Here is a 25659-nt window from a genome sequence, read left to right on the forward strand (position 1 = left end):
AAAGTGTCCCCCCCTTTTGAAAACTTCTTTCAAAAGAAAACATGTATAGACTCTCCAGAGGGCCCTTCTTTTGAAAGAAGTGTACGTTTTCAATCCCTGGCCCATTCTTTCAAAAGAGTGGCGGCTGTGTGGATGCTCTCTTTTGAAAGAGCAGATCATTCTTTTAATCTGTTTTTTTTGTGTGTGGACGTACTCTTTCAAAAGAGGCTCTTTCGGAAGAGATCTTCCAGAAGAGCTTCTTTTGAAAGATATCTGTAGTGTAGAGGTGGACTATGTGTTGATCTCTTTTATTGGAACAGAAAGTAAATTAAAATGAAAACAATGAGAAGTCTGTGGCATCTTATAAACTAACAGAATTTTTGGTGCATAAGCTTTTGTGGGCAAAGATGCATCTTTGCCAGATGCATCTTTGCCCACAAAACCTTATGCTCCAAAAAATCTGTTAGAGTGCCACAGGACTTTAAGTTGTTTTTGTGGTTACAGACTAACACAGCTACCCCTCTGATAAATTAAGATGCACTTTCTGCATAAAGACTTAAAAGAACCCAGTAAGTACAAGGGTGCTGGAATGCATTTTGTAGTGGGGGTGCTGCGTTTCATTGGATCAATTATAAACTCCGTATTTAATGGAAACATCTTGAAGATAGGGCATGCTGCTGCGCACACACACACACACACCTTGTTTTAGCACCTATGAGTGAGGATGTTTTCTTTTCTGTTACTATTTTCCAGTTGTGTTTGGGCAATTTGCTTACTTCCAGACTGCTCTGAATGATGTGGCAGAGTTATATGATGGTGAACACCCTCAGGCTAGACTTCTCAGTTCACTTTCTGGATCTCACTCAGGTAAAGAGAAAGCAAAAGTATGTATAAATCCGTTATGGGACTTAATATATATGGAATGGGCTTCTGCACTTTCTGGGTCTACTTTTAAAATTGAAGTAATTGTCAAGGCAAATGGAGGATTCTCCATCTATTGAATTTTTCATATCAAGACAGGAAGTCATTTTGGAAGATAAGTTTCCAGCAACCACAGGTTATTGGGCACAATGTCACGGGATGAAATTCTATAGTGTGTGTTATGCAGGAAGTCAGACTACATAATCGTTTTAATTGCTTCTTTTGGCTCCTTAACAAATGCATTGCATGCATACATTTTGAGAGTGTCACATATGCACACAAAAAATTGTGCATACAAAATCCGTTATTTCTGCATGTACATGTCCAGTTCAGAGTTAATCCAGGAAGGTATCTGGAGTGAAATCCTGGCCTCATTGATATCAATGGCAAGTCTTCCATTGACTTCAGTGGCCACATCTACACAGCTCAATAGCACAGTGCTACTCCTGGAAGCACTATGCTAAAGACAGTTAATGAAATTGCAAATGGAGGACCATTTGTAATCTCATGTGGCTAATTAGCATAGCTGCACGAGATTTTGCTGTTGGCAGGGGGAGTGCTGGCAGTACAGAGGCGGTGTGGATGTGCCTCTGCCAGCTAAACTCCCTTCTGTTGCCTGTCCCTTATGACTGCTAATTAACTGTATGGCTGGGTCTACACGTGCCCCTTCCTTTCGAAAGGGGCGTGTTAATGAGCAGGTTCAAAAGATGCTAATGAGGCACTGCAATGAATTGCATGCCGCCCATGGAGACAGGACCTTCTGAAAGGACCCTCCCAGTTTGTGAAAGCCCTTCTTCTGATCACCAGATAGGAAAAAGGGCTTTCAAAAACTGGGAGGGTCCTTTCAGAAGGTCCCGTCTCCATGGGCTGCATGTGATTCAAAAAGCCACACTTTTGAATCACCACGGCCACCATTATGCTAATGAGGCACTGCATATTCATTGCAGTGCCTCATTAGCATCTTTCAAACCCACTCACTAACATGCCCCTTTTGAAAGGAAGGGGCACGTGTAGACACAGAGTATGAGTTTGCAAATGGTCCTCCATTTGCAATTTCGTGTACTGTCAATAGCATAGTGCTGCTGGCAGCAGCGCTATGCTAACAGGTCATGTAGATGTGGCCAGTGAGATTAGGACTGTGCCCCTATGAGCATGTCATAGATTTGCACCCAATCTGAAAAATGTGCAAATGTACATTTGCAAATTTCATGTGCCCAATATTGAATATCTGGCTTCACAGAGGCATATACAATGAACATTACAAATATAAAAATGGGATTTTAACAACACACCATTTTCCATTTTTTTCAGACTTGAATATGAGACTAAAGTCGCTATTTTTTACTGTTTACTACTTATTAGAAAGAAATATGTATCCATTTACAATTTAGGGAAAATTTATGTTTTAATTTTTGAAAAACGAAAGGTATCTTTTCCTTTTGGTAAATCCATTTCATTTAGGTTGCAAAGGGAAAAGCTCCAGAATTCATTTTCACATTTTTGTACTAGGGTGATTACAAAACATGGTTTGATTTTTAATTGTCAGATAAAGAATATCCCTTTTTGCTTTGTCATATATATATGTATAAACAAAAAGAAGATGGCAAGCCTTACTCCACAAATGTTTTGAAAGGCAAGAAACTTGTAAAGATTGTTACAATGCAGCTTCACAGCAGATTTAATGTACCAGGTTCCTATCTTACTTACATTGGTATATATCAGGAGGATTTCAACTGAATTAATTACATTTACAACAGCTTGTAATTGATGTGAATAAGAGAAGCATCAGATTTATTGAACTAGTTCATTTAAACCAGAGTAAATTAGCACATCTCCATTCATTTCAGCACTTTCTCTGGATTTATGCTGATAAGCAGTGATCACACTTTTGTCATCAGTAAGCACGATAAACTGCGAGTAAAAATGCAGAAATAAAAAATCAAATGAAATGTTAATTACTAACATTTTATCATAACTAAATATTGCTGGTATGAAATAAAAGTTTGGAAATATGAATATTGATATGCATTCAGCAAATGAGAAGCAGTCATGGTGACTATGTAAAAATTCTTCATGACTTCTTAGGCTTCTGAGTTTGCCAAGTTTGCCCTGAGGAGAGAATATACAGCACATGCCAAGAGATGAGCTAACATTACTTTAAATTGAATTGCTTTTCGAAGATCTACTTAATAATATAATGTTAGTCATGTGGTACATCAACAATTTCACAGAGACAGAGAAAGGTTCATTGTAAAAAGAGAGTCTAGGACTTATTTCTCTCATTTTCATTTTTGGGATTTTTTAAAATAATTATATATACTACCTTTATAGAGAGAGACCCCAGGGCTCTCTTGAAAACCCTTCAATTGTTTAATGCATTTTGAGATGCAAGATAAAGCTGTCAGCCACAGATAAACTCTGGCAAAAACTGTTCAGATGACGTTGGTCTGAAAGGGTAACAGATTCCCAGGCAAGCAGTTTATTACAACTCTAATCCCAACATTTGCAGTGAACATCAGAAAATTTACATATTTTTCTTTAGTTATTATTTCTGTGTTCTTCACATGTCAAGTTTAACTTTGCTAAATATCATTATCAGATTTTTATACTAAAATGTGAACAAAAAATATAAGGGAATTATATTGTAGTCTCTCAGTTTTTAATGGAATATTTTATTAAAATATCATGTTTCATCTTTTTATCCCTTTCTTCATTTGTAGGAGAGACACTGCCACTGGCTTCGTCCAATCAGATACTTTTGAGGTTTAGTGCAAAGAGTGGGGCATCTGCTAGAGGTTTCCATTTTGTCTATCAAGGTAAATCTTTTGGGTTTTTTTTACTTCATCCACTTTGTAAAATACTGACAGGTATTAGGATTAGGATAGAGAGGGCAGGGCCCTATGGCAGGGAATAGGGGGCAGCCACTTGGGGAAAAGAGGGAACAGCTCCTAGGGGGCTGCACTTAGCTTGGTAACCCACAGGCAGCACAAACAGACAAGTGTCTGGAGTAAAGGGCAGCTGGGCCCAGGCCATGGGTTAGATGGGTGATCATGGGTTTGGAAGAGTCCCATAAAGGACGGGGGACAGGACTCAAGGAGGAGCAGAGACAAGAAGAAGGAGACAAGGAAGGTGAATGAGAGGATGGCTAGTAGGGAAGAATTAACTCTTCTGGAGGCCAGGGCTGTTAGATTTTGTGGGGAACCCTAGGATCTGGGGTGAGCACAAAAATCATGGGTTCAGCATATGGGAGGGTTTGCTCCAGGCTGGGCCATAAGTCTGTGGTGAGAGATGGGGTGTGGGTACTCCAGCTAGGAGTGCATGATTTGAGGTAAAGCCTGGGATGAAGGGACTGAGGTGCAGCAGGAGGAAGTTCCATTCTGAAGCCCAGAGGTTGGTAGTGTGGGAGAGGGCTCAGCATGGCCCACTGATGCATGGGGGCAAAGGGGTAAGTGCTCAGGACCCAAGGCAATTTAAAATGGCCTGGAAGCCCCAGACCCTTTTAAATTGCTCAGAAGTGGCAGATGGAACCCCTCCCCCGTTTGAGGAGGCTAACCTCCCCCCCACCCCTCGCCAGTCTAGTCTGTCTTCCCCTGCCTTCCCTCAAAGACCAGAGCCAGGAAGAAGGTCAGATGATGGGAGAAATAGGGTGGGAGTAGAGAGTTTTGCTGCCACTGTTAATGGTTTAGAATGGAAAGACTTCTTTTTATAACATAATTCTCCTGGAATTTTGTAGCTATCTGAAACTGATCAATAATTAAAAAAAAAAAAATCCCATGTTACTTTACAATTTGGTGCAAGGTAGATTAAAAACAGGAAGAATTTTACCATAGCTCTTGTTTATTTGTCTGAAGTATCAATTAGAGTTGAATTTCCAAATAAGTGATTTCCATCAAGTTTTAGCTTTTGTTTGGGGGGAGGGGTGTTTGAACCATTAGGCTGCAGCCCTTGTCTTAGTCTGGCCTTGCCCTGGGGAATGAGGGAGCAAGCTAGGCCAAGCTAGGGGCAGGGGGGAGGAGGCAGGGGCAGGGAGAGAGTCTCAGAGAGGTAGCCATGTTAGCCAGTATCTTCATAAAACAAAAAAAGCAGTCCTGTAGCACCTTAAAGACTAACAATATTATTTATTAGGTTATGAGCTTTTGTGGGACAGACCCACTTCTTGGAAGGGATGGCACACAGGCAGCAACTAGAAAAACAAACAGGCACCATGTGGCCTGGGCATCTCTAGAGTGGAGAGGGGCAGTTGGGCCTAGTGGCTAGATGGGAGTTCAAGTCACTGTTTGCGAGGGATAATCTCATGGGCCGTGTCTACACTAACACATGTATATATATATTTTTAAAGAAGATGATAATTGCTTGTTAATGTTATGGTGATTTCTTCATATCTATTTCCACATGATTTGTAGCTTTCAATGTTTTTCACATGTGCATTTTCTCAAACACCTTCTATGTCTAATTATTCCTAGTTTGTGACAAGGAATATTAGCTGTCTTCCAAAGACTTGAAAACACAAATCTTCCCTTTTATTAAGCATGCACATACATTTTAAGGTAAAAGAATCTGTCTCTAGGAATATCCAACACTTTGCTTCATTTTAGTCTAATATGTCAGCGTGTACAATAAGTGGTAGTGGTAGTAACTGAACTGAACTGTTTTTAGGTACTAGGAAATGCTACCCTTAGCATCAGAAAATGAATGGAACATTCCTATTTTATATATCTCAAATACATCTTGATCCTATCTTTGTATACATTTTGAAAAATGGATGCATTAGTATCTGTTACTATAAATTGTGCTAGCTCTACATGGTTGACGCATTTAATTACATGTAATATATGTTACCACAATTTGAAGTTTTTTTCTCCCTTCTCCAATATGTGAACACATTTCCAGCATTGCTTGCTTGAAAACATTATAAATACACTGCAGAATAGCATCCACACTCTGAATGAACACACTAATCTGGTCTGGAAAGTCACTCATTTTATTCATCACTTTCTATTCCAAGTTGACCTTATTCTCTGTTCACTTTTCCACTGGTCTAATTTCAATTTTGTTTCACAGTGGTGTGAAACATTTACAAAAAGATGGAGAATAATTACTATGGGAAATAGAATTTCTCTGTAATACAATCTAAGAAGTCTAGCTTGCCAATATTATAGGTAAAAGCTACAAGGAGGGCTGGAGGAAAAGAAGGTTATAGCCTACAACATTTCACATTTTGCTCCAAAACAAGCAAAAAAGATGAGATTTGTGGATTCAGTTTTAATGGGTTTTGCAGTTCCATTTTCTCAAAAAAGTTATTTTTCCTACGTCTCATCTCTCTCTTTTTCATTTCCTTTTCTCTGATAGCCACATTTTCCTATATTTCGCAGAATTATTATGTATAATATTGGTCTGAATGCATACCTAATCTATTCAAATCCTAGTGTTAGCCTTCTAGAATATTAGGGTTAGGCCTGCTAAAATCTACAGCTGGGAAAAATCACATGTAAAAGGATTAGGAACAGCCTTGTCTGATTTTTTGTCAATATGCTGTGCTTGATTCCTTGCTTTGACATCAAGTGACAGATTTCAGCAGAAAATGCTATGTGTCTCAATCTGTGGCAGCACAGACCCTTCTTCTTCTGATGTGTGGAATGATGACCAAGTCACCACAGAAGATTTTAATGTGCTCTCGTGTTGCTCTTCTCCTTACTCCAAGTACATACTACAATGAGTTAAAATTGTATTTTATAAGTGTCCTTGATTGTAGTTTCTTGTTGATTTCAGTAATGAAATAATGCAGACACCTCAAAATTCCTGCATAGGTAAAACTCACTGAAATCTTGTACGTCTTCTTCAAATATTTTTGTTAGCATTAGTGTTCAGTTTTTCCTTTTATTCTATATGATATGATTTCCTTTAGTGAAAACATGAAGTGGAGTGAAAGAAAATAATCATATAATTCATGAGAAAATTGTTTCACTTAATCGGGAACCACAAATACTAGAAGCCATGATCCTATGGTTATTGCATGCTGGTATTCTAAGGGAGAATTAAGGCTATTTGGATACTCTAACTCTGCATCTCTATACCTTAATATAGTTATTGTTTAAGTTTTAAATTTACTAACTGATGGCTAGATTGTGATTCAGATTATAAACCTCTATAAGGGAGTAAGAGGAGGTAAGATTCTCCCTGTTTCTTCAAAGATTATTTGGACCTCAGAAACAAGTTTGTATGACTGTGTTTTTGGTTTCAAACAAACAGTCATATAAAAAGTGGAAATCAACACAAACTGAAAGGACAGCATATGCCGACTGCTCAGTGAGGAGGGAGAAACAATAACAGGAAACTTGGAGAAGGCAGAGGTGCTTAATGACTTCTTGGTTTCAGTCTTCACCGAGTCTGATCATGAAGGAATGTCTAACAAGGTGAATGCTGGTGAGAAGGGGGTAGATTTAGAAGATAAAATAAAAAAATAAGCTAAAAATTACTTTAAAAATTTAGACGTTTGCAAGTCACCTGAACGTGGTGAAATGCATCCTAGAATACTCAAGGAGCTGATAGGGGAAGTATCTGAGCCCTTAGCTATCATCTTTGAAAGTCATAGAAGATGCGAGAAATTCCAGAAGACCAGAAAAGGGAAAATATAGTGTTCATCTATAATAAGAGAAATAAGAACGACCTAGTTAACTACAGTTGAACTATAGTTTAACTATAGTTAACTATAGTTTAACTTATGTGCCAGGAAAGATAATCGACCAAGTAATGAAGGAATTCATCTGCAAATATCTGGAAGAAAATAAAGTGATAGGTAACAGTCAGCATAGATTTGTTACATAAAAATCATGTCAAACCAATCTGATAGTTTTCTTCAGTAGTTTTATGGATAAGGGAGGAGTGGTGGAAGTGGTATACCTAAACTTTAGTAAGGCATTTGATGTGGTCTCACATGACCTTCTTATCAATAAACTAGGCAAATACAACTTAAATGGGGCTACTGTAAAGTGGGTGCATAATTGGTTGTATAACCATTCTCAGAGAGTAGTTATTAGTGGCTTGCAGTCATGTTGGAAGGGCATAACAAGTGGGGTTCTGCAGAGGTCTGTTTTGAGATTGGTTCTGTTCAATATCTTCATCAACGATTTAGATATTGGCATAGAGAATTTGTTTATTAAGTTTGCAGACGATACGAAGCTGGGAGGGGTTTCAACTACTTTGGAGGATAAGGTAATAATTCAAAATGATTTGTACAAACTGGAGAAATGGTCTGAGGTAAACAGGATGAAGTTTAATCATGACAAATGAAAAGTACTCCACTTAGGAAGGAACAATCAATTTCACACATATAGAATTGGAATCAATTGTCTAGGAAGGAGTACTGCAGAAAGGGATCTAGGGATCATAGTGGACCGCAAGCTAAATATGAGTCAACAGTGTGATGCTGTTGCAAAAAAAAAAAAATATATTCTTTCACTCTCCTCTGTGCTGATTAGGCCTCAGTTGGAGTATTGTGTCCAGTTCTGGGCACCACATTTCAACAAATATTTGGAGAAATTGGAGAAGGTCAACAGAAGGGCAACAAGAATGATTAGAGGTCTAGAGAATATGAGCTATGAGGGAAGACAGATAGAATTGGGCTTGTTTAGTTAAGAAAAGAGAAAACTGAGAGTGGATGTAATAACGATTTTCAAGTACCTAACTATTGTTATAAGGAAGAGGGACAAAACATGTTCTCCTTAGCCTCTGAGGATGGGACAAGAAGCATTGGGCCTCTGCATCAAGGGAGTGTGACAGGATCTCCTGCCCTGTCTTACTCCTGAGGGTTCGTGTGTTACCCTCAGGCCTCTGTGGCCTAGTTCCAGTGCACAGGCCTCCATGGCTTAGTCCCAGTGCACAGTCCTCCGCAGAACTAAGTTCCCCCCTGCCTCAGGCTCACAGGGGGGTGGGAGTAGGGCAGCTTGGGCCCTCCTGCTCCACCAAGCTCCAGCCCAGGGCCCTATTGGTGGTGGGTATGTGGCCTCAGTCACCAGCACAGAGGGGATCCTCACTGCAACAGCTGAGTACACCAGAAACCTTCCCAGTTCCCCTCCCTGGGCTACTTACTACCCTGCTCCTGCTGTGGACTGCTACTGTGGCAGTGACTGCCATCACTCCTGCTGCTGCTCCGCAGGCAGCTGCTGCTTCTGTTGTCACTCAGGCGGTTGCTGTGCCTCCTCCTCAGGGGGCTGTTGTACTCAGGTTCTAGCAGGAGCTCCTTCCCTGTTACTGGCCATCCTCAACTGCCAGGCTTCCCCAGCCTTTATACCTGGGATGCAGCCAGAGCATGCCCAGCAGGGTCTTGGGGGCAGGGCCTTTTCCACCTAATAGGCCTGGCTCCCACCCCCCTGCTCTAGTCCAGGGTTGGTATACTCCATCACCCCCCTGCTCAGTATGGTATTGGTACAACCCGTCACAGGGAGGTTTAGATTGGACATTAGGAAAAACTCCCTAACTGTCAGGGTGGTTAAACACTAGAATAAATTGCCTAGGGAGATTATGAAATCTCCATCACTGGTGATATTTAAGAGCAGGTTAGAAAGACACCTATCAGGGATGGTCTATGGACTCTGGCTAGTCCTTGGTTCTGCTTGAGGGCAGTAGACTGGACTCTGAAGATCCCTTCCAGTTTTAGTGTTCTATAATTCCCTGATTCTACTTCTTGTCTATGACGTATGGGACTGGATGTGGGAGAGGAGTGCGACAGAGGGCTATGGTGATTTGCTGGTGCTGTCAGCCACCAGTAAATTAATAAACTGGAAATTGAACATAGGAGAAAATGGGGAAGTAATTGTGGCTCGTTGATGTCTTTGAGTCCTGACACCTCTTGGGAAGGCTACTGGTGTGGCACAGCTAACATACCTGGCTCAGGACTCTGCCAAAATCAAAATCTAGCCCTCAACCTGGATTACTTTTACAGTTTTAAAATTATTTTTGCCATCACGTTTGGTGCTATGAGGTTCCAGTGGAACTTGGTGGCCCAGGAGTCATCACTCTGTTATTTCATGAGACCTAGTTTGATACCTAGAATCATATGATTGGAAGGACCTAATGAGATCATTTGGTCTAGTCCTGTGAACTCATGGTCGGACTAAATGTTGCCTAGACCAAACCCAGATCCACTGCCTAGCATTTAAAATTGATAGTTCAAGTGGCTCTTCTGAAGGAAGAGTATTGTCCAAACAAAGTCCATGAATGTAAGTTCTGCATAGAGGTCTAACTCATATTGATCAGCAGAAAGGATAATTTCAGTAGAATTGTTTTATTACAACACAAGCCATAACTGTGGTAGCATAGTTGATACTTCTATCATTTATTTTCTCTGAATATATTTTGTATATTGTCTTAATTAAGAAATGGCAAGTTCTGTTGCTTATAATTGCTTATTAATTTTAAGATTATTTCCATAAAAATCAAATTAAAATAGTAAGGTAAGGAGAATAGACTCCCAAGCACTACACTTATGAGACTAGGTTATGTTCACCTGCTATTCAGCACAACACTGAGGCTGTGGCCACACTGGGCCAAAACTTCGAAATGGCCATGCAAATGGCCATTTTGAACATTTCTAATGAGGCGTTGAATTGAATATTCAGCACCTCTTTAGCATTAGGACGCTTTCAGCCACGGCGCTTCCAAAGCTCTGCTTATGAATGCTCACAGGTTGGTGCAGCTACACGGGGGTCCTTTTTGAAAGAACACCACACCTTTCAAAATCCCCTTATTCCTCTCAGCAGAGGGGAATACGGGGGTTTCGAAATGTGCAGGGTCCTTTTGTAAAGGACCCCCATGTAGCCGCACCGAGCCACGAGCGTTCGAAAGCAGCGCTAATGCTAATGAGGCACTGAATATTTAATTCAGCACCTCATTAGTAATCTTCGAAATGGCCACAGCCTAAGGGTTTGTCTACACTTGCTCCCAACTTCAAAAGGAGTATGGTAAGTAGGGTGTCAGGAGATTATTAATGAAGTTCTGTGGTGCATATGAATCCCTTCATTAACCTAATTCTCCCCTGCAGCAACTTTGAAGTGCTAACCTGCCAATACTTCAAAGTGCTTGGACAACTTCAAATTCCCTTTACTCCTCAAAATTTTGAGGCACTTTGAAGTACCAGCGGGTTAGCCGCAGCTACACGCGATCCAGCACTTTGAAGGTTAACACTTCAAAGTTGCCATGGGAGAGAAATAGCTTAATGAAGTGCTGCATATGCACCACAGCACTTCATTAATAATCTCCCGACACCCTACTTACCACACTCCTTTTGAAGTTGAGAACTAGTGGGTACACAGCCTAAATTCCAAAACAAATTTTAAGTACAAACAGAGAGTTCTTCATTTATAGTAATGATGGTGAATTAGCAAACCAAAAGTAACATATATGTAGCAATGAACACTGATAGCACTTGCTGCTGTAGTTGATATTTTTGAATTTAGACTTTCAAAATGTTTTTACACTGTAAGGCTGTGTCTACACTACAAAAATAACTTCGAAGTTCCTTACTTCGAACTACTACTTTTAAGTAAGCAACTTCGAAGTGCAACTTCGAAGTAACACACACTCTACTTTGAAGTTAAACTTCGAAGTAGGGCACTCCTCCATTCCCGGGAAAGGAGTAAGGACTTTGAAGTTAGGCTCCATACTTTGAAGTTAACTTTGAAGTAAGGGAAAGTGTGTGTAGGCTCTCTGTTGGCTACTTCAATGTAGTGCTTAACTTCAAAGTTAACTTCAAGGTTAGTTCCTAGTGTAGACGCACCCTAAAGACTTGTCTACACTACCACCTTCCTTTGAAGGAAGGATGGTAATTAGGGTTTTGGGACTTTACTAATGAAGTGCTGCCATGCATAGGCAGCACTTCATTAAGAAAATTCCCCCTCCCCCCGCAGCAACTTTGAAGTTTTAAACTTCAAAGTACTGGCGCGCGTCTAGCCGTGGCTCACCCACTGGTACTTCGAAGTGCCAGGACAACTTCGAAGTCCCCTTAGAGAAGACAAAATTTAGTGTAGACAAAATTTTGAGGCATAAGGGGACTTCAAAGTTGCCCTGGCACTTCAAAGTACTGGCGAGAGAGCCGCGGCTAGATGTGTGCCAGTACTTTGAAGTTTAAAACTTCAGAGTTGCCGCAGGGAGGTGGGGGGGAATTTTCTTAATGAAGTGCTGCCTATGCATGGCAGCACTTCATTAGTAAACTCCCAACACACTAATTACCATCCTTCCTTCAAAGGAAGGTGATAATTTAGATAAGCCCTATATCAGTTATATGGTTTTTTGAGGACAATTGTTAGAAATAATTTATCTCAGCCATAGTTTAAAAAATGAAGTAGAAGAGTTAAGGCCCAGTATCCCCTCAATAAAAAGGAAGCAGTTGGGTAAATCCATTATCTATGGGTCCAGGCAAGTTGTTAACTAACGTAACTACTGCTACCCTATAGTCTATGTAATTTCTTTGCACAACTGCTTACTCTTAAAAGTGCTTTAAGGTCCCATGAGTGCAACAAGTCTGATGTCAAGTTAAATTTCATAATATAAATGACAGTATGTATTTTTTTGTAATATGTTTATTTCTCAGATAACTGACATTTTGACTAACAGCACCTTTTTCTGTTCATGCAGCTGTGCCACGCACCAGTGATACCCAATGCAGTTCTGTTCCAGAACCCAGATACGGCAGAAGAATAGGCTCTGAATTTTCAGCAGGCTCTGTTGTTCGATTTGAGTGTAGCCCTGGTTATCTGCTGCAAGGCTCAAAAGCTATTCGATGTCAGTCTGTGCCTAATGCTTTAGCTCAGTGGAATGACACAGTACCAAGTTGTGTAGGTAAGCAATTACATTTGGGTAATGTGTTGAGAGATATGTCTTCAAATCAGAATTCAAGAACTGTTTCAGAAAACAGTGTTTAACATATATACTCACTCTCCATTGATTAATATTGGTCATAGTCAATTTAAAAAGGCGGTTTGTTATATCAAAATTAATTGAGTACCAGCTGGTTGTGTTTCATATAATAGCCTATTAGATTAACAAGAGTGATGCCTGTTTTCCTGAATATTTATTATCTGTCTGGCTACATCTAGAGTTGGAAGTATATGACACAACGTCTTTTTCTGAAAATTGCTATAACAAGTATTTATTATACAATTTTTGTGGTACCCTTTTAGCAGGTTGTTGTTGATGTATAGCAGGCTGTCTCACTCTCTGAATAGCATACTAATGCACAGTGAATAACAATATCTTTGTTAGTTGCAGCTAATTTTCCTCATTTTGTAGAGAAGCCTCTGGTGAAATAATATGTAGTACTTTGGGTTTATTATGCAGTTAATAGTTATTCTTCTTAAAAGGCTTGTACCTAAATCACATTGTTATCAGCTGGATTAATGTGCCTGTATGGAGTGTAGTGTAAAACCACCAAACATTTATATTATAATTATTTTTAATGGTCTAAGCAGAGTTGGTTTTACAGACCTGTTCTTCTATGTAGTCATTTCTTGGTATCTGAGGAAATGCAGGGCTGTTGATAAATGTATTATTTAAAGTACTGAACTGTGATTTACCAGGTAAAGCAAACATTAGAGCTACTTTAGACTTAAATGCCCTGAATGAATCTATTAACTAAAAGTTGCACTCCAAACTGCAGACTAAAATGTAAAATCCTTGTACTTTGTAATAGAAAAAAAGAGTTAGAATCATTAGTCATCAATCAATTTGTAAATTTGATATTACTTTTCTGAACAATGAAATGTCTTTGACTTTGAAATAATCTGTGAAAACATTGTCTTTCAGTACCATGCAGTGGGAATTTCACTGAACGGAGGGGCACTATCTTGTCACCAGGTTATCCAGAACCATATGGCAACAGTTTGAATTGTGTATGGAAAATCATAGTGACTGAGGGATCAGGTATTCAGGCAAGTCCATACCATGTCAAACGTGTAATTTTAAATACCCTCCCTGCTTCCCTCCCCACCCCCAGACAAATAAGAAAGAGTAATTAGGGCTTTTTCTTTTATTCCTCCCCTCATTATTGTTTTTTCAAACCAATGGGTAGTTTCTAATCTTGTGGGGATACAGGGGGTGTTTATTTTATTTTTTTGCACACTTTTTGTGTAGGAAGAAAAATGGATTTAACCTCAATAGTCACTAGCAGCTTTCATTTTAAACTGAGTAGAATAACAAAAAGTAATCTCCCAGTTTTGTATTCTGATCCTGCTCTCATTTAGAGCTTCATTAACATCCCTTGGGCACTGAACAGGTGCAGTGTTCCTTCTGATCTGATTATAAGACTGGGCCCATAACTGGAGCATAGCTTTCAATTTTCTTTCATATTGTGTATTCATTTATATCTATGAAGTATGCATGGAAGTTTCCGTACCCATATTGTACAAGTGTAGATGTCTTTACAAAATGAGAGTGAAAAATAAAAAATAATTTTAACTGCATTTCTTGCTAGTGTCTAGTGTTGTGGTTTTTGCAGTTGTGATGCTTTCTTTTGCTTTATTAGTAGAGCGTTCATTTAGAGATAATTATTTGCTTTGAAAAAATAAACAAATACTTAATGGCATTGTTTTACAGATCCAGGTCATAAGTTTTGCAACAGAACATAATTGGGACTCTCTTGAAATCTATGATGGTGGCGATATGACAGCACCACGACTTGGGAGCTTTTCAGGTAAATATATTATCTGACTAAATATGACCTTTCTATTGTGACCAGAATATATATGTAAAAAATGTACATGATCTCTTAAACTGCTTTCCATTCTCAGGTGACAAATTTTAAATGGTGTAATAGTCAATGTGGTTACTCTTAGGGAGATTTTTAAAGTGTCTAGCTACCTTTTGTGCCTTTGAAAATCTTTCTCAGTATTGCTAACGCATAACATAGATATGCTCCCCTGATTTAAGGGGGTGTGCACTGCTGATACAGGTTGCTTTGGAAACTAAGGCTTCAACTTGCTCTTGTGATATACCTTGTCTTCAGCAAAGCTTTTGATGCAGTCTCCCACAACATTCTTGTCCATATGTTAAGGAAGTATGGATGGGCTACAAGGCCTATAAGAGGGATAGAAAGCTGGATTGAGTGTCGGGCCCAATGAGTAGTGGTCAATGACTCAGTATCTGGATGGCGGTTGGTTTCAAGTGGAGTGCCCTAAGGCTCGGGTCTGAGGCTCGTATTGTTCAAAATCTTTGTTAGTGATCTGGATGAGGGACTGGACTGCACCCACAGCAAGTTTGCAGATGACACTGAGCTAACGGGAGAGGTAGATATGTTGGAGGGTAGATATAGGACCCAGAGTGACCTGGATAAATTGGAAGATTGAGCCAAAAGAAATCTGATACAGTTCAACAGAGAAAAGTGTAGAGTCCTGCACTTGGGATGGAGGAATCCAAAGCATTGTTATAGGCTGGGGACCAACTGGCTATGCAGCAGTACAACGGAAATGGGCCTAGGGGTTATGGTGGATAAAAGGCTGGATATGAGTAAGCAGTGTGGCTTTGTAGCCAAGAAGGCTAATGGCATATTGGGGTGCATTAGGAGGAGCATTTCCAGCAGCTCTAGAGAAGTGGTTGTTCCCCTCTATTTGGCACTGGTGAAGCCACATCTGGATTATTTTGTCCAATTTTGGGCCTCCCCAGTATAGAAAGGATGTCGATGTTCTGGATCAGGTTCAGTGGAGGATAACAAAAATGATTAAGAGTCTGGAGCACATGACCTATGAGGAGAAGCTTAGTGATTTGGGCTTACATAGTTTGCAGAAGAGAAGACAGAGGGGTGATTTAATAGCAGCTTTCAACATTCTGAAGGGGAGATCTCAAGAGGATAGAGAGAAACTGTTCTCAGTGTTGACAGATGGCAGAACAAGGAGCAATGTTCTGAAGTTACAGGAGAGGACTCGGTTGGATATTAGGAAAAACTACTTCACCAGGAGAGTGGTGAAGCACTGGAATGCATTGACTAGAGAGGTGAAGAAATCTCCATCCCTAGAGGTTTTTAAGTCCTGGATTGACAAAGTGCTGGCTGGGATGATTCAGTTGGTGTTGATCATATCTGAAGCAGAGGGCTGGACTTGAAGACTTCCTGAGGTCCCTTACGGCCCTATTATTGTATGATTCTATGATTCTAAGATTTTTAGACTCACCCTTTTAGGGAAGGGACAAAGTCATTCCTGTAAACTTACTAGACTTCCACAGAACAGAAAAAATTGGTAAACTGGAAATGTAGCAAGCCGCATAATTTGTTTTTTCATGAGCATATTAGACATCTCTGACTCATTCCCCTTTCATACAGTAACGCTTTTACTGAAGGAAGGTGTTATAGTGCCACCCTCCTGAGCACATGGGATGCGCTTATAATTTATATCCCTGGCTCATCTATTCTGCAGCAAATTCAGTCTCTATTGTGGGGCCTGGTCGTAGCACGCCAGGGCACGCAATGGTAGCCCCTATATTATTTCCTTTTTTAGTAATACAATGTGTTTCATGCTGTCCCCATTGTTTAATTTTCATTGAACTGAAAAATTATACTGAAAAATCTTTCCTGTGTTGTAAAAGTTGTCAAGACAGCTCATGATTTTAGCAGCTAAGTAGAAACAATTGAGGCTTTTGGAATCTACAAGGTTTGGGACTGGGGGGATAAGCACAGCTAAAAAGACAGGGAGTGAAAGAGTTAACAGTGTTAAAAGTTCAGTTGTCATAGTTCAGTTTAAAGCTAGACTTCATTGAGATAAATAAAGGTGTTTATCTTTCACACAACTGTTATGTTTTCCAAGTTGTGCTCAGACTAAAAGTGTATGGTTACACTTTGAGCTAGGGTATAATTCCCTTTTTCAGCAGATATACTCACTGTTACCTTATTTTCACTGGACACCACCCCAGGGTTAAACTCATATGCATTTTATTAAATGCCACTGTTGGATTAAAGGAAAAAGGGAAACTAGCTTTCAAGCACACACTCAGACCCCCCTGCACTCATACACTTACACAGGTGAACTGATGCAGGTAAAGAGTTACACAGGGACAACAGAGGATGCCAAGGCATAGCTGGTCCAGTATGTCTAGCTGCAGTCATGAATCCGAGGCAGCAAGCTGGTTGTATGACCCCCTTGTCTGCTTGCTCCTTTATCAGCTTGCTCTGTTTCTTGTCAATGTAGTACTCAGGAGCAGTCAGTACCATCCATCCTGGGGAGAGGGGGTGGTGCCCTGGGCCAGGGCCCTGGGCCTTCTTCTGTCTCCCCAGCCAACCAAGGCTAACTCCTGGAGAGAGGTAATGGCAAGAAGAACTCCTATAGCTTTGAACGTCTGCATTGTACTGCACTGAGCACTCTTTATACAGCACTCAAAATATCTCTGATTGAGTTAGCACACTAAAAATGGAGTGTAGCTGCTATAAGTATATACCCAGTCAAGATGGTAGATGCTTGCTCAGGGCAGGTAGCCCATTCTGCCATTTGGCTGCTGCAGCTATACTTCTATTTTTACAATGCTACCTCAACCAGAGCCAGTGCCAATTCTCTCTAGTCAACTGGAAATTATACCCTCCAGCTCCAGCACAGACACACTCTTGGTCAGAAAACATTGCATTGGTCAGTTCATATTTGGAAGGTTTTGCTCTGAGCAAAAGTGCTAGAAATGTATTTTTATTTAAAAAAATGTGAATTTAGCTTCTGAGTCACAGTTCTTACTATAAGGCTACGTCTACACGTGCAGCCAACATCGAAATAGCTTATTTCGATGTTGCGACATCAAAATAGTCTATTTCGATGAATAACGTCTACACGTCCTCCAGGGCCAGCAACGTCGATGTTCAACTTCGATGTTGCTCAGCCCAACATCGAAATAGGCACAGCGAGGGAACGTCTACACGTCAAAGTAGCACACATCGAAATAAGGGAGCCAGGCACAGCTGCAGACAGGGTCACAGGGCGGACTCAACAGCCAGCCGCTCCCTTAAAGGGCCCCTCCCAGACACAGTTGCACTAAACAACGCAAGATACGCAGAGCTGACAACTGGTTGCAGACCCTGTGCCTGCAGCATAGATCCCCAGCTGCCGCAGCAGCAGCCAGAAGCCCTGGGCTAAGGGCTGCTGCCCACGGTGACCATAGAGCCCCGCAGGGGCTGGAGAGAGAGCATCTCTCAACCCCCCAGCTGATGGCCGCCATGGAGGACCCAGCAATTTCGACGTTGCGGGACGTGGATCGTCTACACGGTCCCTACTTCGACGTTGAACGTCGAAGTAGGGCGCTATTCCTATCTCCTCATGAGGTTAGCGACTTCGACGTCTCGCCGCCTAACGTCGAAGTTAACTTCGAAATAGCTCCCGACGTGTGTAGACACGACGGGTGCTATTTCGAAGTTGGTGCCGCTACTTCGAAATAGCGTGCACGTGTAGACGCAGCTTAAGTGTGGTATACTGTGAAAGGTGACATTGGCAGAGTTAGGTGTCTGGAATCTCTCAATAACTGGTTCATTAAAAGTTATGTCTTTATAAGGGCTTATGTTTTAACAGTTTTGCCAATATCATTACACAAGTTTAGTTAAACCCCTGAGTAAATGTTGTGGCTGGGTCTACATGGAATTGTAGTGCCGACAGCTTCATGGAAAAGAGCAGTCTTGCAATTGAAAATGGCTGTTCATTAGCATATTTTCATGGTTATTTAACATAGCCATGCAAGATCTATCTGCTGGCAGAGGCTCCTGCTGGCAGTAAACAGGCTTGTGTAGCTGTGCCTCTTCCAGAAAAAAAGGCCCACCTGTCACCACACCCTTATGAGTGAAAAAATTCAAGCATAAGAATCTAGCGACAGAGGGTTTTTTTTTTTTCCCCAGAAGAGGTACACCTACACAGCCTGTTTACTGCCAGCAGCAGCCTTTGCTGGCAGGGAGATCTCGTGCAACTATGCTTATTAACCTTGCAATTATGGTAATGAGCAGTCATTTGCAATTGCGAGACTGCTCATTTCTATGAAGCTGCTCGCATTACAGGTCAGTGTAGATCCAGTCTCTTATTCCTGTATAAAACACATTATTTTATTATTATTTGTTATTATTTTATTTTTTGATTTTTAGTTTATCCTGTACACAAACAGCATAAATGAAACTAAAAAATATGGTTTTATTGGATTGAGTGTGTCCATATGGGAATTATACCTAAAATATCCCTATCAGTTTCGAGTCCTACCTTACACTGGGCAGGAGGAGGGGAGGGAGAGATTTCCTATGCAGAGAAGACCCAGGTAAAAATGTTGCAGTCTGATGGACTCTGCTATTGCAAACTCACCCTGGGATCTGATTGTAAAGCCCAATTCCTTTTTCACTGGATAGTTTCAAGAATAATAACGGGTCTTCAGATATAATTATGTTCTCAATAACTGTTGTGCAGCCCCATCATCTTCACATTGTGTCCTCTGTACTATACTGCAAATCATATAAAACTCAGCTGTCTTCCACTCACTCCTTCAGTAATACATGTCCAATAGTACATGCGCAACTCAGTAGGACTTCATAAATACTGATGATCAAATCCAGCTTAGTCTCTAAGAGCCATGTTGTATCTAATGGACTCACAAGAGACATGCAAAATCAGTTTCGTTTGTAAATCAGTATAAGGTACTCTGAATACAAAAAGGACAGGAAGTCTGGTTTAGGCAGTTACAGAGTGTGCTGTGTTTTTTAATGTGGATGAGGCTCATCCTGGATCAGCAGGTGAGCTTCCATATTCAAATCCAGGGACTAATTTCAGGAGCCACATAATAGAGTAGCTTGTTATTCAGAAGCTGGCCTTCTAGAAAATAAAGGGTGTGGGAACAGGGAGAGTCGGGCATAGATTTTATAAAGCAAGTAGAAGCTCTTTAGCTCCCATGCAGAGGATACAGGCAGGTAGGCTACCTAGGAAGGGTGAAAGCATACATCATCAGAGAATATCACAGACTCTCCTCACCTCCCACATGTAATGCGAACAGACTGGAGTTGCTAGCCCCAGGGAGAGAACCTGTGAGCAAAGGGTCTAAAGCCCTGCACTCTACAAAATGAGCTAAAGGCCAGCAGGCTGTCAGCAAAGGCTGTAGAGCAGAGACTTCACCTATGGCAGATAAGGTCTCAGTGCCTCTGGGTACTACACACAGAAGGGTTCTGGGGATCAGAAAAGGCCTGAAGGCAATAAAGAGTTCCTACAAGGTATCCAGAAGACACTGGGGAAAGAAGGTCTCTAGCCCAGGCAGAGGGAAAGTCTTTACTTACCCTACCTTTATGTGGGCAGGAGAAAAACAGCCCTTAAAGAGAATTGTCGACCCTGAAGAAAATGGATGGAAGATGAGGATTTTGAGATAACATATTCATTTATGTTAATCAATCTGACTATGGGAGAAGAGTGTAATTCCAGTGCACACCAACTGTGGTGATTATTTTGTAATGGAAGAGTAAGAAAACTCAATCAGGGTTAGGGACTGATGCAGGCTTATGAAATGCCCTGCTGTGGTGTGATTTTTAAAAAGTCACTTTTCATGGTTGAAGTGCATTTCAAATGTAAATTATTAATATTTGGATAGTCTATTCGGAGTAACTTTTTTGTGTTTTCGACATGTTATTTGTTATATTTTCTCTTTGTTTTCTCTAGAGAGCCGAAAACAATTACTCTGAGGTCTAGACTCCCCCATCCCTAAATAATTTGATTGGAGCATTAAATTCAAACCTTAATGATTACATGTTGCAGGGAAGAAAGTGAAGAGAAGGAACGAGGAGAATCACAAGGGAAATGAATAAGGAGAGACAGAAAAGTAGGATGGGGAAGAAAGAGAAATAAAGGGCAGAAATGTGGTGGGCCTAAAGGGAAGCATGTTGTCCTGTTAAGTTATAATGAATGTGACAATGGGGTATTGACTAAATAATGATGATAAGGGCTTAAAAAATTAGTTACTTTATCTAAGCTATGTTCCACTTTGATTTTTGTGCAAATTTCCCACTGACATCAACAGAAGATTTGCTACGTACAGAGGACTGTATGAACTTTGATGTTTATACCCAGACCACAATACTGTAACCAAACCCAGAAATAGTCCTTTTTCAAAAACAATGAGCTTGACAGACCTGGACTAGTTCTACTTGAATAATATTCTTAACAGTTTAGAATATTGAAAAATATTTCATGTGCCCTAAGTAAGTCATCAAAGGAAATCTGGAGGAAAAAGTGGGTTCCTCAATATTATCCTTTGAATGACATGAAAGAAGACAAAAGAAAATTTACTTTGTTCATATTGCAGCAGGATGTTATTTTTATGGTGGCATATATAAACTGACAACGTTTGGAGTCTTGATTATAACTGAAACTGCTATTAGGGTTACTCAAAATTAATTATTGATACATTGCTAGAAGGAATTTGTTACTGATCCAAAGTGATGCATTTTTCGAAAGCACATTTCTCATTGTAAAAGTTGTTGTTTTCAATTTTGAGTGCAGCTGGTATTTGGTTAGTGGTACTGCCTTGAATCTTGTACAACTGTCTTCGTAGTTTACTTCCGGAGAATAAGTTTAGCCTTTGCCTTCACATATTGATCATTAATAATATTCACTCTCAAAACGAAGTATTTTATACTTTCTCAGAGGAATAGACTGAGAGTTTAATTTTTAAAATATCAGATTAGAATGCCAGAAGACTTTAACCAATCAAATTGACTCATTATATTGGATGAAATTTTGTACCTGGATAGCTACATAAAGAATAAGGTTGATACAGCCTTCTGTTCCTTTCATCCTGGACTGCCTGTTATATCTGGAAATCAGAACTGTCTAGAGCTGTCAGGTTCCATTTATCGTCTCAACTTTCTCTCCTGTAATTCATGAATTAGTAGTTTTTGCTAAGCCCACAGTGACAACTTTCCTTGGTCTGGAGATGTGGCTTTAGAGGAAAATGACAGCAAAGAAACAAAACCATAAGAAGTTTTGTGAAAGTACATAATCCAGTTGTTTTTTTATGGTGTTTTTAAGAGAGAAAATGGGGGATTTGAGGAAGACATTGTCAAAAGAGAAGGAAGTGGATAGGCATGAGTTACATATGAATATATCCTACAGAGGAATAAAGTTATATATAGCAGAGGCATTCAGAGCCTCATACATAGCTCTTCTCATTAATGTGCTCCAGCTATTTTTGTGGGAGCATAGATCACACTCATTGTATGATGGGGCCTGTAAGACCGCTATGAGGATGTCCATCTACACTTCCTCAAAGAGAATGAAATGGACATCCTCAGCCCTTCTGATCAAGCATTTGATAGAAGGTGTTATGGCACAAAGTGCCTCAGTGACCTTCAAGTTCCTTTTAAATCCTGCATGAGTCATTTTAATAATCTGGCCCATTCTAAGGCTGTGGCCACACTACCCCCTCCTTTTGGAGCGGCTATGGTAATATGGCACTTTGGAAGATTCTCTTGGGAGAAGGGGCGATCATTTTGAAAGGCCCCCAGCTACATGGGAGGCATACACTGTGAAATTGGCACTTTTGAAGCACATGCGACCACTGTTATGCTAATGAGATGCTGAATATTCATGAAAGTTCCTCATTAGCATCTTCCAAAGTGCCACATTGCCACAGCTTCTCCGAAAGTAGGGGCAAGTGTAGCCACAATCAATGAGTGACTTACTACTTTCTGCATCACACCGTACAGACCATCTTACATTTGGGTTACCAGCCCTCTGGGGTTGGTTTGGAGTCTCCTGAAATTGACATCCATCTCACAGTGACTACTGAAAGAAATCCTGGAGATTTAAATGGGGCATTTTAAGAAAATGACATTATGTCTTGTGTGGGGGGGCGCGGGGATCACACAGAATAGCTTCAATCAGAGTTGACAACACTATCTTACATGGTCAGGCATGCCAGTGGGAGAGGGGCAAATGGGACAATTGTCCAAGGTCCCATCTGTGGGCACAGAGCCTGTCCCACAACATACCATGCCCGATGCCCACAGTGGCTGTTGGCTGTGCAGGATATGGAGAAAAGAAGGAAAAATTTCTTATCTATGAATTTTTATACTGAGACCCTCTATTCCAGCCAGTCTGGTGATTCCTTGGAAGATTGTTTTATGCCCAGAACATTTTATTATCCATGCTCTGCTGCAAACACTTTTTGTTGCATAGCATCTAAAAATAATTATATAGCTTAGGGTTTCCCATCCCAAATGCCCAAAGCGATCCTGAAAAAATCTTTCTGAGCAAAAGTCAGCACTTGCCCCTGTTGCCCTAGAGATAGGGAACCCCACACTATGAATACTGACATAAAGGGGCTTCAAATGAAAATTCAAAGGTAAAACAAAAATATCTCTGTTTGATTTCATAAGGAGAGAAAATAATCGTTTTACCAGTCACTATTGGTGTGGTAGCCATGTTTTGGAGATAAAAGTGTGCCATACTGTGGTAAGTGAGGGTTAAAAAGAACACAAGGAAATCAGTGTCTCGGGATAATGTGATGAGTTACACCTCTCCCGAGCTTTAATTCTGAACTCTTAGTTCTTATATACAGACGTGATAACATCAGAGCTTCATTTCAGATCCAAATACTTTATTTATGGGGATAAGGCTTTAGAAGTCAGTGGGATTATGCATGTGAGTAAATATAGTGGGGTTTAGCTCTGTCCAAACTTGTGTAACTCCCTGCTGTCCTTTCACTTCATCAGACTTTACTTACAGCTTTGTAAAAATCCAGCATATGGTATGACAAAGTGTAGGAGAACTCTATCCACACAGTGAGGAGAGAATAGGCTGGTGTCTGGCAAACAGTAGGAATTCCTTTTAAATGAAACTATCTTATTGGTTGCAGGTACTACTGTGCCAGCATTGTTGAACAGCACCTCCAATCAACTTTATCTGCACTTTCACTCGGATATAAGCGTGGCAGCAGCTGGTTTTCACCTGGAGTACAAAAGTAAGATTGTGTTTCAATCACTCTTCTAAAAAATAATGTCTAATTACCACACTTGGTCTAGGATGCTGCAAACATAAAGGGATACCTGCAGACTTGTATATCGAAAAAATATCAAGCTTCAAAGCAGTAGAAATCCAGCCTTTGCAAAACAATTTTTCATAAAGAAGAAATAAATAACAAATCTACAAGGAAATTTTCAACTACAATCTTTTGACTCATGTTGTCTCTAAGGATAGACATATGGCATTTCAGATTAATAGCTCTGGAAAGTCAGATCATGTTTTACTTTTTTTTCAAAAAATAGTACCATATTTATAGTCAACAAGAACATAGAGAAGCAGATGGATAATCCTAAACATTTTTGTTCAACTCACATGTGTATATTCTTTTCCCTGCTCCAGCTCCTGAAAATCCTATTAATTCACTGGTGTGAAACAGTGGCAATAGAGAGAAATATAGTAGTGCACTGATGGCTACAAATATTATTATAGTTCTTATGTAAAATACATTTGTGATATGAACCACAGAAGCCAGAATGGACATTGCCAGACATAACACATTTACTATTTGATAGCTGTGTCCCATCTCCTACCTTTGTAGGCAATTTAGTTATGTATACTTTAAACAAGTTTGGTATTGTACAAAATTCAGGTGGACAACTATGTACTTTGTTCAGCTCATATATTTATAATTTTTTGCATGTTTTTCCCCTTTCAAACCTTAAAATAACATCTACAATAGTGGACAATTCAGTGTCTATGTTTACTTATTATTTGCTTTAATTGGAAGTAAACAGTACAAAAGTATTTAAAAAATGAACACGGAGATCAGGTCTGCTTAATGCGTTAGAAGAGGCCAAATTTGCAAATAAATTTTAGGGCTTGGTTGTGCTAGTATTCCATTATCTTGCAAAAGAAAAACAAGAATTTTCTATGAGATTCAGCCTTATTGCATATTCATTTATGCAGTAAAATCCTTAATGCTGATATTCATCTTCTATAATAAGCAGTTGCAAACAAGCAAATGCAGGGGTAAGCTTTAATAAGTAAGCTTTGGAATTGAGATAAACAATTATCTAGATCATAAACTTATGCTCAGAATTTTAAAGGCCGGATTTCCTGCTGATGGAAAATATTCTAAACCAGAAAGAAACTAGAGGGCATCCTCACACTCTGGTACAACTCCTCTATTTATTACTACTATTTGTATGTAAGTTTGTTGCAATTCATTTGAAAATGACTATTCTAATGATGTTGCAAAATGAGATCATGGATAACATTTATAGTAGGATATGTTACGAAAATTTGCTACTTTGATACATTTTGCAAACATCTGTTGATGTTAAAATATAAGTTTTATTTTATGCCAAAAGCCAATATAATTTCAAATATACATAGCTGAATTATGGCTAATGAATGCTCTTACCTATTATGTTTAAGGTTCTTTTGAGCCATCTGGTTTACTTTTAATACTGCTTACAAATATAAAGGGTAGTTATTATTAAAATATTTTGACTTTTATTTTCTTCACACAGATAGAAATTTTTCATTCAGTGTTAATGGCTTGTGGTTCAGTATCATTACAAAAAATTATAATGATAAGGGACTTACATTACACAATGGAATAGATATTTAGATAACAAAGTTTTGTATATATGGCATTATATTAGTTTCTGGAGACATATAAAACCAATAATGAAAATTAATGTATCTTTTTCTCAAAAAGTGTCTTAATGTATCTTTAGCCCAAATATGGCAACCAAATTTAATAAGATATTTATTTTTTCAAAACTATTATTTGTTGTTGTTTCCAGGTGGGACTTCATTAAGC

The 25659-nt window shown here is 39.7% G+C and overlaps 1 protein-coding gene across 1 annotated transcript in view; it reads left to right on the forward strand.

The window, feature by feature from the left end:
- CSMD1 (CUB and Sushi multiple domains 1) overlaps nucleotides 1-25659 on the forward strand; it is a 1701396-nt gene that overhangs the window by 1398213 nt on the left and 277524 nt on the right. Inside the window, exons 32-37 of the mRNA XM_074989136.1 lie at nucleotides 733-846; nucleotides 3621-3716; nucleotides 12532-12735; nucleotides 13699-13823; nucleotides 14488-14584; nucleotides 23725-23829. Of these exons, the coding sequence (XP_074845237.1) occupies nucleotides 733-846; nucleotides 3621-3716; nucleotides 12532-12735; nucleotides 13699-13823; nucleotides 14488-14584; nucleotides 23725-23829 (741 nt within the window). The remainder of the gene's footprint in view (nucleotides 1-732; nucleotides 847-3620; nucleotides 3717-12531; nucleotides 12736-13698; nucleotides 13824-14487; nucleotides 14585-23724; nucleotides 23830-25659) is intronic.

Source organism: Carettochelys insculpta, chromosome 3, assembly GCF_033958435.1.
Source record: "Carettochelys insculpta isolate YL-2023 chromosome 3, ASM3395843v1, whole genome shotgun sequence".
NCBI classification, from domain to species: Eukaryota; Metazoa; Chordata; order Testudines; family Carettochelyidae; genus Carettochelys; species Carettochelys insculpta.